The sequence below is a fragment of the Podarcis pityusensis genome, assembly GCF_964106645.2.
Source record: "Podarcis pityusensis genome assembly, chromosome: 17".
In the NCBI taxonomy this organism is placed as follows: Eukaryota; Metazoa; Chordata; class Lepidosauria; order Squamata; family Lacertidae; genus Podarcis; species Podarcis pityusensis.
The window spans coordinates 9,398,337-9,411,738 of NC_138042.1; the positions used below are offsets into that span (position 1 = coordinate 9,398,337).

The 13,402-nt window shown below is 43.0% G+C and overlaps 1 protein-coding gene across 3 annotated transcripts; it reads left to right on the forward strand.

Annotated features, from left to right (window-relative positions):
* The first annotated feature begins 395 nt into the window (after positions 1-395).
* Positions 396-12,954, forward strand: ZNF653 (zinc finger protein 653). 3 transcript variants are annotated; one of them, XM_080988374.1, is made up of 5 exons: positions 396-765; positions 2,947-3,176; positions 7,310-7,353; positions 8,568-8,634; positions 12,582-12,954. In XM_080988374.1, exons 1-5 carry the CDS (start codon positions 667-669, stop codon positions 12,709-12,711), a joined length of 570 nt encoding a protein of 189 aa, XP_080844500.1. In that variant the 5' UTR covers positions 396-666; the 3' UTR covers positions 12,712-12,954. The 3 variants fall into 3 exon arrangements, with proteins under 3 accessions (XP_080844500.1, XP_080844502.1, XP_080844501.1); XM_080988375.1 differs by having other exon boundaries at positions 399-765; positions 12,578-12,954; XM_080988376.1 differs by lacking the exon at positions 8,568-8,634 and having other exon boundaries at positions 12,578-12,954.
* The last annotated feature ends 448 nt before the right edge of the window (positions 12,955-13,402 follow it).

The following is a 13,402-nucleotide window of genomic DNA, read 5'->3' on the forward strand; positions in this document are numbered from 1 at the left end:
AAAAATAGAGAGAGGGTAAATTCAGGAAATGGGGTAATGGGCATTGCAAAATGCTTTTTTTTGACAGAAAGCAAAGAAGGGATTAGAAGGAAGGGAATAACGGGAGAAATGAATTAAAAGGAGAGCAGACTAAAAAGCAAAATTGAGGAAAAGGTTCGTATATCTCTTAGGTCGTCTTCATTTGGTTTATTTGGTCTTGCTTTCCAGCTTCTTTAGCTATTTTTCTACATCAGTGTTCAGTGTTACAAATCAAGCATGGCTATGAGTTCTTCCTTTTCCATTGTATTTCTTTTCAATAAAAGAATAGGTGGGTGAGAACAATTCCACCCCCCCCCAAAAAGTGTGGCCCAAAGAAAAAAAATTTGAGAACCAGTGCCCTAATGTTTAAATAGGCAGCAAACTGCTGCCCATGATAGTTTAAAAAATAACAAGCCTTGAGACACACAGAGATTCAAAATCCAGCTGCTATTTTCATTTTTATGGTTTTTTGTTGCGACTACTAAATACCCCGCCTTTTCCCCTGACGGGTCTCCAGGCGGCTTACATACTGTATGAATTAACTCCCTGCCCATTTCTCCGCCTCTGTTTGGGAACCCGGAAGCGGAAGAGCGCGAGCGGTTGGTCGCCTTGGCAGCGACGCCATCAAAATGCGCCAAGGCTCGCTCCATGACAATGGGGCTCCTTAGCTACCGGACGGAGACGAGCGACTCTGAACATGACCCGGCCGCAGGCGAGGAGGAAGAGGAGGAAACCACTGCCAAAGATGGAGAAGCGGCGCAGGGTGGAGAGACTTCCGGGTCAGCGCCATTGGTGAATGGCGGAGTTCCTCCGACCGGAGGAACGGGCTCCGTGGAAACTGGGTCTTCCCGCCGCGGCGAAGGTGGGGACCCGCTAGAAATCCCAGGCAAAGGAAGCCTGGGAACGTGGGGTTCGGCAGGGCACCAGAAGTGCCCCCCTACTCGCGGGGGATCCCATTTAGGGGCTCCGGAGCGAAGTGGGGTGAGAAGCGCGGTGCTGCGAACTGACTGCTATTTTCACGGAGTGAAGCCGCACAGCCATTGCCGGAGAGCGCTGACTTTTTCCTGTGGACAATTGGATTTAAAACAAGTACCCGTGAGTAGAAACGGAAAATTGGATCAAGAAATTTCTTAATTTGGTATCGAAGCAGGAAGGTGCAAAACAGGAAGTCCGCCTTCCGCTTTTTGTATATAGACTAAAGCAAAAACTTTGTAAGCTAAAGCCAGGAAAGCTGTCAAAAAAGTCTAAATTTCCTTCATTCAGAATCACTGAAACCCCCCTTGGAAGCAGGAGAAAAGGGGGGGGACTCTGTTTAACCCTAGCAGGAGAGGGAGTGAAGAAGGATAAGTTTCCACCGTCTCTAACTTGGGAACGGGGTGTCAGAGACAGAAACTGTTGGAGAGGTTCATTGACTGTGAATGGAATATTTTGACAGATAGCTAACGAAGAGAAACAAGTTGATTCTAATGTTGCCTTTTGCATTTTAAAGAAACAAAATATCTGAAAAATATCTGAAATATCTGAAAATGAAAGTAACTTTCCTTTGCCTTTAAAAAAAAAAAAATGGATACAAATAGAAATTGTCTCCTCTAGAGGGAGCTTGTTAAATTGTTGCTGCAGTATTCTTGAGGACCCAGCATCTGTGAGATTAAGATCGTGGGAACAGTCTTTTCTGACCTTGACCAAAGATGAGCTGGGAGGAAGATTGGGTGCTTGCTTTATGCAAAACAAATGCCTTGCTGGAACAGATGCATGAGAAGATGGACTTGATGAATGAGAAAATGGATTTGACTGTTGTGGTTAATAACTGTGGACAAACAGGGAACATTGATACAGAAATCATCCAGGGACCAACCTATGAATCTGTACTGACTGGGCAAGTGCAGATGACAATGGAGGAGGATGCGGCTGCACCTCAAATAGTACAAATGGAGAGACCCGAGGCCCTACAGGAGCATAAGCCGCTGTCATTGAAGATTGAAGTTGGAGTGGGCCAGGGGGAGTTTGGAGCTGAGGAGGTTCCTAACCATGGAGAGACCTTGAAATATGATTTTAAATACTTTTTGGATTATATCGAAGACTGTGGGGAGAGGGACTGTGGGGAATGGGCGGGCTGGATGAAGGGAGATGGAGACAATTTTGGGCTGGAATCTCCCAGAGACCTCCTACTCAATGAGAAAGGAAAGAAATTAAGAAAGAGACCAACAAAAGACAAGGAAAAGGGCAAGTATAAACAAGAAGAAGAAGAACTGCAGAAGGGGCATGGAAGAGACTTAAGGGCCTCGGACATAAGGCTTCCAGGTTGATGGACTAGATGGAATGGGCAGTAAGGACTGACACGATCCGAGACCAGGAAGAAGAGACGCTGGATGATGATTGAAAGAGAATTTATAAAGGAAACCTTTTATTTAGAATTAGCTTAATGAATATTAGGGAAAATGTTGGATTGAAACTATATGACTCTAGCAGAAATGATATCAGGAGCTATGTATATTTGAAAACTAAGATTCAAGCTTTAAGGTATTTTGGGGTAAGATAAGGTTAAATAAATTAAGGTAATTTGAATAACAGAATATGGGGAAAGATGGAAAGGATTTGTTGAGTTAACTATTAGGTTAAATTGTTAAGATAATTTTTTTAACAAAAATTGAGAAAGATGGAAAGAATTTGCTGAAACAATTAATTAAACTAGAATACAAAAAGGGAGGTGTGAGGAGCAATGAAACAAGCAAATGGAAGTTATAGATATGCAATTTGGGATTTGTGTCTCCCCCCCCTTTTTTATTTTCTTTTGCTGTATTGTTGTATTGGTTTTTATGTTTTGCGTTTTTCTCTTCTTTTTATGTATTGTAGTGTTGTTTTTTCTTTTTTCTTTTTTTTTGTAATTCTGAAATTATTAATAAATATTATTATTATTTTTTTTAAAAAGGAGAAGCGGCGCAGGGTGGCCAGAAGGCCCGGGGTAGGCCGCTGCTCACCGAGTCTGACCGAGCCTGGCGCCGCCTTGAGTCCCGGAAGAAATCCGATGTGTGGTGGGTCTACCTGGGCAAGTCCCATGGGCCCTGGTTGAACCTGAGGCAGCGCAGCTGCTGGAGCGATGCCAAGCTGGCCACTTACTTGCTGGGACTGGAACGGGAGCAGCGGACTGGGCGCCGCGGGTGAGAACCGGCGGGGAGAACGGGCTGTGGGGTTCCTTCACCCACTGGGCAGCTGGCAGCAGAGGCAGCCGCCGTTGCTCCTGCTGTGATGTAACTCCATTAAATGCTTCTGGAAGGTAGCTTGTCTCTCTCTTTTTATATATATATATACACCGTATTTTTTCGTGTATAACACGCCCCAATGTATAAGACGCCCCCTATTTTTAGGGACTCCCAATTTAAGAAATCCTCACCATTCACTATCTGGGTATAAGACCCACAGTTTTTCATATAATTTTTAAGTAAAAAAACCTAATCTTATACACAGAAAAGTACAGTAATTTTCCCCCCAATTACAGTCCAATAATATCCTCATTATAACAATACCAAATTATAATACAGTTACTAATACCAATCGTTCAAATAGCAACTTATATAATTTAGGTGCCCCCCACGTGCTAGATTTGATGGCTTGATGATTTTATTTATTTCTGCGTTCCAAAATCTTACTCATTTCAGATACATTCCAGTCAAAATAATAATCCCTTATACAACGGCTGCAATATTAATAACTTCTATTCGTGTGGACACATTAAATGATTTATAGAACTGCCAGTGAGGGAAGGTGGCCGGTCTCGGTCTGCTCCAAGGAGCTCATCCTCTCTCTCACACACATTCTTTCTGAGGGGAGGAATGTGGGTACAGTGGTATCTCGGGTTACAAATGCTTCGGGTTACAAACTCCGCAAGCCTGGAAGTAGTACCTTGGGTTACAAACTTTGCCCCAGGATGAGAATAGAAATCACGCACCAGTGGCACGGCGGCAGCGGGAGGCCCCATTAGCGAAAGCGCATCTCAGGTTAAGAATGGTTTTGGGTTAAGAACGGACATCCAGAACAAATTCAGTTTGTAACCCGAGGTACTACTGTATTTAGATATTTATTTCACCTCACATTCTACACAAGGGGAGGAATGTGAACCTGCGTTTTCTTTCCTTGATGTGGGACTCGAGTCTGCATACAGGTTAAAATAAGAACAGGTAAAACAGAAAAATAGCTACCAAACGTGTTTTTTTTTAATATATGCATGTGATATATCAAATCATTAATTTGGGGTGTATGGGGAGGGATAGTACACAGTGGGGGACACACACACACACACGTCGTGCTCCTTCTGCGGTAGTTTGTCCACCTGTGATCCCCATCTTCCACCCGGCTCTCACCTGTGGCTGCGAGAAGTTGTCAGCATGTGACAACAGCCACACCGTGGGAAATGGCTTCAACTGGCCGGCTAAACCAGGTGAGGGTAGCCAATGGGCCTCAAACCCCGCTGTCAGATGGCAAAGGTGATTGCTCACGAGTAACCAGGCAGGACTCCGACCTGTCTTTTACAGGTTTTATTTAGGTGCAAAACTACAGTGCAGAACCCCAAAGTTCATGTCTGCCTCTATCGCTAGCAGAATCCAGGAGTGCTTGTTTCCTGGACCTCCCCCAGCATAAAAGTCTCGTTACGCCCAGCCTTTTCCTTCCCTCTCTGTGCTTTAGACTTCTGCGCAGGGTGGGCGACGGAAGGGGCGTGCTTCCCTCCTGGCCAGTTGAGGCTCCTGCCAGCTTCCTCTGGTCCTTTCACCACTTCCCCACTGGAGATGGGGTTTTCCTCATGACCGGAAGAAGAACTGCTTCGCAAGATTTTCTGAGGCTCCCTGTAGCACAACTGCCCCTCTGTTTCCCGCCCCTGTTCTGATGGCAGTTCCCTGACACCCACGTTATGCAGTTCCACCGCATGTGAAGACCGCTCCAGCAGATGGAGCGGACGAAACCAAGAGTAGGGCCCGTGCTCAAAAAGGTGGCTTCTGTACATGCTGTAGAGGGGCGTGAGGGAAAGTTGGGACTCGTCAACCTGGGAACCTCGTCAATCTAGGAGACAGAAAACTCTAATCCCAAGGCTCCACTGCCTTTTGAGATGTCTTCGAGAGAAGGAAAGGATAAGGTGTGAACCCAGAGTGGAGTCCCTAAGACAGTTGGCCGGCACCTTGTATTGAAGGAACAGATTACTAAAACCTGACTGTGCAGGCATCCCGAACCGAGCCCCAAAACTCCCAAATTCTTTCTTCAAGGATGTATTAGCTAAAATCCAATAGCTTGAGCTGTAGGAGACAGATGCAGCTGTATAAACAAAGCCTTCCCCCTTATCAATCCATGAAGGCTTAATGGATGGCCTTGTCAGTTCCAAGATGGGATGGCGGATCTGGGTCATATCTTACCAGTTGTAAATATCCTGACCACGCTGACGCACAGACCTTGCAAGACAGGCCTGTCAGCCCACGCACCCGGAGATGGCTCCTATAGTTGGGTGACCTTTGTACCCCAAGATAAGTGTACAGGCTACAGGAAGGTCTGTTCATGCTCAAGGATGTAAACTTACATGTACAAACTCACGAGGTTGGATTCCTGGGGAGGGGGAAAGGGGACCTGAAAGGGATATAAGCTGTCTGTAACTGCTTTTTAGTGTGCTTGCTGTGAACGATCACACAGTGCCTTTCTGCTGCTCCGGAGAGCAAAAATAAACTCTTTCTCTGAAGCAACCCTCGGTGTCTATTGACTCCTCCCTCCCTCCCGGGAGCAACGCTCATCCGACCCATGGAAAAGGTCTGAAAGGCTACAGTATGTCTACTTCTGGTAACTTCTGCCACCAGCTGGTGCTAAGCATATTGCTCTGCTTTCCTTTGGAAGGAAGGCAAGGCCAAGAGGGAAATCTTGTCGTTTGGGTAGCCCAGGACCTCCATACACACTCCCCTGGTCACTTTGGTGTCGCTAACGCCACAGTTTGACTCCACCCACCCAGGTGCACTCCATTGTGTCTCAAGACAGATGGATGCCAACAAGAACAATTAAAACCTTGCAGACAATCACAACAAAAACAGGAGTAAGTCCCTTCAGAGATGGTATTTCTGAGTAAATGTGCATATAATCATAGTTTTGCACCTTTGAAGGGTCAGGCAAAGGAGATATATGGAACGGTCACTCTTCTTGCTACTCAACCTAGGTCTATTGATATCAAACTTCTGTTTAACCATAGCTAGTGACTTCATATATACTGGACAAGTGGTGAGGATAAGATGAAACTCAGGAATGGTCTTGGAGTGAAGGGTGAGCATTTGTCCATCACAGTGTTCTGTGAACTTCTGAAGTGATGAGGGGCAGCTTTTTCAATATTCGTTTGGTTCCACAGCCAAGTTATCACAATAGCGAGCTGGTCACGACTGGACCTAATGGTCAGGGGTCCCTTTACCTTTACTATGGTGAACACTATTAGAGAAAGATTTAACAGAATCAACACAGGCAATTGCCTAATGTAAAACTTTTTTAAAAAAACCTCAAGATTTTTGGAAATCTCAAACAGAAAGCTTGAGACAGCCACTGTATTTCTCTGCATTAAGAGACCAGAAATCACATTTCATAGTATTCATCTGAGCTTAGATGTTAAGAGGTCATCATTATGATTAAGAAATCAATGCATTTGTTGGTGTTCTTGATGGGATCCTCGGTTTCCCAGTGGTAGTGATTTCTGTGGCTGAGGAAACATGATTAAGATGATTGAATTTTGTTGTACTTTAGCTCTTGACTTCCTGAGAGGGACTGAAGAGCAAACTGACTCTTATGTGTTAGGGAGGGGTGTCGCTGGTTTGTTTTTGGTTTGTTGTGTATTTTGTGTTCTCATTTTGTATTTTTATGTTGTAAACTGCCTTGTGGCCTTTGTATGAAGGGCAATATATATCTATATAGATATAGATAGTTTATTTATTAATTAAATTGGTAAATTTAATTAATAAACTATCTATATCTATCTATCTATCTATATCTATCTATCTATCTATCTATCTATCTATCATCTATCATCTATCTATCATCTATCTATCTATCTATCTATCATCTATCATTTATCTATCTATCTATCATCTATCTATCTATCATCTATCTATCTATCTATCTATCATCTATCTATCTAATTTTCAGAGTCTCAGTTATTTATCTTGCTTGGGACCATTTGAAAATCATCTTTTTTGGATTAGCCTTTCTTTTAAGAAACAAATAATGGTATCCACTTCTAAGATTCTGAGTGCATTTTGTGATAGGCTATTATCTTTTCTTTCAGGAAGCTTTGGGAGCAGATTCCTTATGAGCCACAAAGGAAGAAAAGTATGTAAATATGTTTGTAGTGGTGTGTTTTGCTTGCTCTGTTACATTGGCTGAATTGTTTTCTGAGCAAAGAACAGAAACGAATGACTACAGGCATGTCTAGCCCACTGTTTGGAGCCCGTGCTACTTGCTAGTCAAGGGTGTCTGGTGACAGGTTGAAACTTGAGGATTACAAAACTTGGAAGTCCTGAGCAGGGAAAATGCAGCTTGTTGAGCACAAGTGTGTGCCAGTGTCAGAAGCTAGTGAATTGCAATGAGTTATTACTTTCAGTTACTTGTTACTGCAGTAAACTCTGCAAATGACAGATACAAAATTCTGTTATGTACTGAAGTTCTCACCCTGGGCTAGCAGGGGGATACTGTAGATAGTTTTCACTCAGGTCCACATATGCAAATAAGGGATTGAAAGTGATGTTCAGTGATTGGATAGTTATAGAAAATGGTTACTGTTGCGTTCTAGTGGAGCTCTATATAAGCAGGCTGGCTGAACCCTTCAGTTCCGTTCTGTTCTGGCCTGTGAATAAACAAGAGCTATTTGAAGAATCGCTGTGTCGTCTGATATGTTCACCCACAACTTAACATATTCCAAAAAGAAATGAATTCTGATAGTATTTCTTAACAGAGTAAATTTCACTGAACCAGCATAGAATCATGCTTTACATGCGCTTGCAGATTCCTCTATTGGCTGGCGCTCAATGAAGTTTTACTCGCCCATTGAAATTAATGAATATGAGTGAGTAGGTTCACTAATTTCAGTAGGTAGGTTTACATAGAATATTTCCCATTGTTAGATGGCTTCCAGTTTTCAAAAATAAAATGAAAATTCAGAATTTCCCCGCTTTGAACCAAATTGCATTTTTTAGTTTTGTTAAGCGATGCTGTTTATATTTCCCATAGTGTTATGTTTTTGTTGGGATGTTAGCATTTCCCATAATCTCTGTTTTTGCTCAGTGAACTCAAAACCCCAAACATGTATCCTTCTTGGCTATAATGTCCTTTACATGATCCAATAAAAGAAGCCAAGGAGTTGGATGGTATATTATAATCAATAATCCACCTTGCTCTATAACATTTGACCAACTCTGTTTAATAGCATAAAGTTGACACTGAGATAGAAATACGGTAGCTACATTTTCAGGGTGTAATGCCCCCTTCTGTTTAACTATTCCTGCTTGTAGGCTTATAATTTATTAATAAAATATATTTATATACAGTGGTACCTTGGTTCCTGAACAGTTTAGTTGATGAACAAATCGGCTCCTGGACGCCACAAACCCGGAAGTAAGTGTTCCAGTTTGTGAACATTTTTCGGAAGCTGAACATCTATTTCAGCTGTTGGCATTGTTTCTGGGGCCAATCAGAAGCAGCCCCTTGGTTTTCGAATGTTTTGGAAATCGAACGGACTTCCAGAATGGATTGTGTTTGAGAACCAAGGTACCACTGTATTGCTATTCATAGAAGAAATCAGAGCAGCTCACAACAATTATATGTAAAGTCATAGAATAAAAACCACATAAAAATGTTAAAATCAGAAATCAGCCAACTATTGCGGAAAGATATTTTTAACAGTAGGCCTACATTGGCCTGACAGATTAGAAAGGTTTTCTGCAGACATTTAAAAATTGAAACAGAATGTGCCTGCTTTGAGTCTTCTCTGATTATAGTAGATGATGGCTATATACAAATTTCAAAAATAATTTGAGGCGAGTATGCTTTACAAATACCTCTTTATATTTTACATTAATTATGATGTCTAATGTTAAAGAGGTAAACGCCAAGCTGAAATAGATAGAAAATGTGGCACATTAGCTGATGTTCTAATCCTAAAATTGTGTGGTTCTTCTTTCTTTAAAAACAAAAATTTAAAAAATTGTTCTAATGCCATGAATTGGCCTTAGCAAATTGTGTGGTTTGAGAAATTCTGCATTAGACCATTTATTTGCCCTAAAGATAGCTTGGCACATTGTTCTCATGCTTCAAAATTACCATGGAAACCAAAAGGAGTAGGTAATTCCTTTCTTCATTTACGAAAGCTTGAAGTCTGTATTCTAGAGTTGCTTGCCAATAGTTGCTTGCCAATAGTTAACTGTGGGGTGGTAGATAGCATCTAGTTCTCTGCATAATATTTTGGGCAAAAGAAAGGCTTGACAGCAAAATGGGTTATTATTGGAAGAAGTGCTGATATACAGAGTTTGGCAGGATGATGAAGTACAGTGGTACCTCAGGTTAAGTACTTAATTCGTTCCGGAGGTCCGTTCTTAATCTGAAACTGTTCTTAACCTGAAGCACCACTTTCGTTAATGGGGCCTCCTGCTGCCGCTGCGCTGCCGGAGCACGATTTCTGTTCTTACCCTGAAGCAAAGTTCTTAACCTGAAGCACTATTTCTGGGTTAGCGGAGTCTGTAACCTGAAGCGTCTGTAACCTGAAACGTATGTAACCCAAGGTACGGGACCCGGAATGGATCCCGGTCGCAAAACAAGGTACGCTGTACCTTGGTTTTCGAACAGCTTAGTTCCTGAATGTTTTGTGGAGGTATTACTGTATGACCTAACCTGGGGAGAAAACAGTACAGACCTGATGAGGAGAGCACAGCAGAGGTTATATTTTCTGAGAACCCTCTGGAAAAATAATCTCTCAAAGGACCTGTTGATGGCATTTTACCATTGTACTGTTGAGAGTGCATTAACGTACGGTCTGTGTGTGTGATTTGGGAGCTGCACGGCCAGGGAAAAAACAACGCTGTCCAGGGTTGTAAAGACTGTGAAGAGAATAACTGGGTGCACTCTCCCTACCTTGGATCAAATCTATGCTTCCAGGTGCCATAAGAAAGCTGCAGAGATAGCGCAGGATAGTACGCACCCCGGAAATGATCTCTTTCAGCTTCTGCCTTCTGGAAGAAGGTACAGGGTTATTAAGACTAGGACTAGCTGCCTGAGAAACAGTTTCTACCCAAATGCAATTCTGGCTTTAAACGCAGTATAAGGTAATGGTGCTGGAGGAGACTCTTGAGAGTCCCATGGACTGCAAGAAGATCAAACCTCTCCATTCTGAAGGAAATCAGCCCTGAGTGCTCACTGGAAGGACAGATCGTGAAGCTGAGGCTCCAATACTTTGGCCACCTCATGAGAAGAGAAGACTCCCTGGAAAAGACCCTGATGTTGGGAAAGATGGAGGGCACAAGGAGAAGGGGACGACAGAGGACGAGATGGTTGGATAGTGTTCTCGAAGCTACAAACATGAGTCTGACCAAACTACGGGAGGCAGTGGAAGACAGAAGTGCCTGGCGTGCTCTGGTCCATGGGGTCACGAAGAGTCGGACACGACTAAACGACTAAACAACAACAACAAGGTAGTCTCTGTGGGAGTATATTGTATTTAATTATGGGGTATCAGAGTTTTTGGGGTTAACCAGGCTGGGATAGCTGGGATAGGAGGCTTGTTGGCTTTTGAATGTCTGATGTAGATGTTTTCAATTTCGTTGTTCTGTATGGGACAATGACAATAAAGATTATCGTATCATATTGTGTCATTTTGGCTCCCGAATGTCACAAACCCAGAAATGACTGTTCCTTCCAGTTTGCAACTATTTTTGGAAGCTGAACGTCCGACAGGGCTTCCACAGCTTCCTGCAGCCAATCAGAAGCTGCAATTTGGTTTTCGAACGTTTTGGAAGTTGAACGGACTTCCGGAACGGATTCCATTCGACTTCCAAGGTATAACTGTACTTGTTGCTCCAAGACTACCATTGTTGAAAGGGGGACCAAGGAGCACGTCTTGGCTTAGCTGCTACTGCTGCCTGTGATATGGAAATATCTCACAGAGGTGCCTGTAGGCACCCCACATTTTATTGTCATTAACAGTGCAGCCTGTGGTATGGTAATAAACTGGTATTTTGATGTGGTGTTCAGTTATATTATTTTAAAAGCTTCATGTTCAAGAGGTGATGTCAGATGCTGGTGCTGGTTGCTCGTGAGTAACCAGACAGGACTCCGACTTGGCTTTTAAAGGTTTTATTGTGCAAACTATTTACAGTGCAGATCTACCAAGTTCAGGACTGTCTCTCTCTTTTTTTTTTTAAATGATATTTGTTAAAGTTTCAAAAAATACAAAAAATACAGAATACAGAAAGAAAAAGAATAAAGTTTTTTAAAATATAACCAAAAAAATAAAAAATAAAAAGAAACATACCAAATAAAACAGTTAAAAAAACAACAACATTAATTTTCCATAACCTATCTTCCCTATACTTATTTCCCCGGACCTCCTCATACCTCCCTTTTTTGTATTCCAGTTCAATTTGTTAGTTCAGCAAATCCTTACCAGGACTGTCTCAGTCACTTGCAGAATCCAGGAGTGGCCCCTTCCGGCTTCTCCCCCAACATAATCTTCGGCACCCCAAGCCTCCTCCTCCCCTCCTTGCGTTTCACCCCCTGTGCAAGCTGGGCGATGGAAGTGGTGTGCGTCCCTCCTGGCCAGCCTCTCCTCACTTGGCTGGCCCCTTCCCTCTCTTCTCCACTGGAGGTGTGGCTTTTTCCACCGCTGGAAGAGGAACTGCTCCTCAGGAGTTTTGGAGGCTCTTTGTGTCCCAGCGGGCCCCCCTGCCTCCCTCCCCTGTTCCGATGGCAGTCCCCTGACAGGTGAACATGTAAGTCTCAGCATCTTTGAAGTTAATTTATTTGAATTAAAATGACTTTCTTAGGGCTCCTTATAGCCTTCCTTGCATATAAAATGAATGAGTATTTAACAAATACTACGTGGGTGACTGCTGGATTCTTTCTTCAGGGGTTGGCGTTGTAAGCTTTTTATTTCAATTGTTTGAAGGGACCTTCTGTTCTCTGCTTCTCAAACTGTTATGTACTGAGTTGAATAGGATCCAAAATGCAGCAGTCTGATTGGTCCTAGAACAATAGGATTCAGAATGCAGTAGTCTGATTGGTCCTAGAACAATGCAGCAGTATGATTGGTCTGCAGGAGCCACCCAATCCGGCTCCAGATGGAAGTGAATCCACAACCTGATTGGCCTACAGGAGAATTCCGGAATTAGCCAATCACGTGCAGCCCATTGTGTAAATAATGTATAAAAAGCAGATACTTTGAGGGGACTTTCATTCCTCCTCACCACTATGAGCTGAATAAAGAGCATAAAATCCACTCTCGACTCTGAGTATATTTCACAAACTTGTGTTCTTCTTTTCCTCCGTAACCCGCTTCCCGTGTCACAAGGAAGAAGGCGGAATGTGAACTGCTTGAACAACATAGTAATCTGGTATGGAGACCACAAAAACTGCTGTCCCTGTGAGCCCCATCTCTCAGAGCTGGACCCCACCTTTGAGATGTACACAACAGCTGTGTGGTAGTGTGAAGCAGGGCACCGCTGTTTCCAGGAACTGCGCTCGCCTCTTAAGCCGCTCAGTGACTCTGAGAATGAGTGTGACAATGGTGAGTGTTGAGAGATCTGACACCTCCTTCTGTGACCTAAAGGCTACTAGCTGTACCCATGAAAAGAAATAAATTTCTACTAATCACTGCCACATGCAGCCAGCTGTTTTTAATTGTGGAATTCCAAAAGTATTTCAAATGTGGCAGCACCCAGGTTTTTTTTAATTTCAGTGAATTTTCCATCAAGATTCCAAAAAGTGTTTTCTGACTGTATTGGCTGCCTTATTAGCTATACAGTGGTACCTCGGGTTAAGTTACTTAATTTGTTCCGGAGGTCCGTTCTTAACCTGAAACTGTTCTTAACCTGAAGCAACACTTTAGCTAATGAGGCCTTCTCGGTAGTGGCGCCCGCCCTGTGGAATGCCCTCCCACCAGATGTCAAGGAAATAAACAATTATCTGACTTTTAGAAGACATTTGAAGGCAGCCCTGTTTAGGGAAGTTTTTAATGACTGATGCTTTAGTGTATTTTTAATCTTTTGTTGGAAGCTGCCCAGAGTGGCTGGGGAAACCAAGCCAGATGGGCGGGGTATAAATAAATTATTATTATTATTATCATCATCCCTGTGAGGTGATGGGGGTGAGTAGCAGCAGCTGTATAGTGGTCTCA

Coding starts and splice junctions, on each gene's coding strand:
- ZNF653 (XM_080988374.1), top strand. CDS start 667: ATGACAATGGGGCTCCTTAGCTACCGGACGGAGACGAGCGACTCTGAA. Junction 3,177..7,309: donor CAGCGGACTGGGCGCCGCGG/GTGAGAACCGGC, acceptor CTTTTCTTTCAG/GAAGCTTTGGGAGCAGATTC. Junction 7,354..8,567: donor TGAGCCACAAAGGAAGAAAA/GTATGTAAATAT, acceptor ATTTATATACAG/TGGTACCTTGGTTCCTGAAC.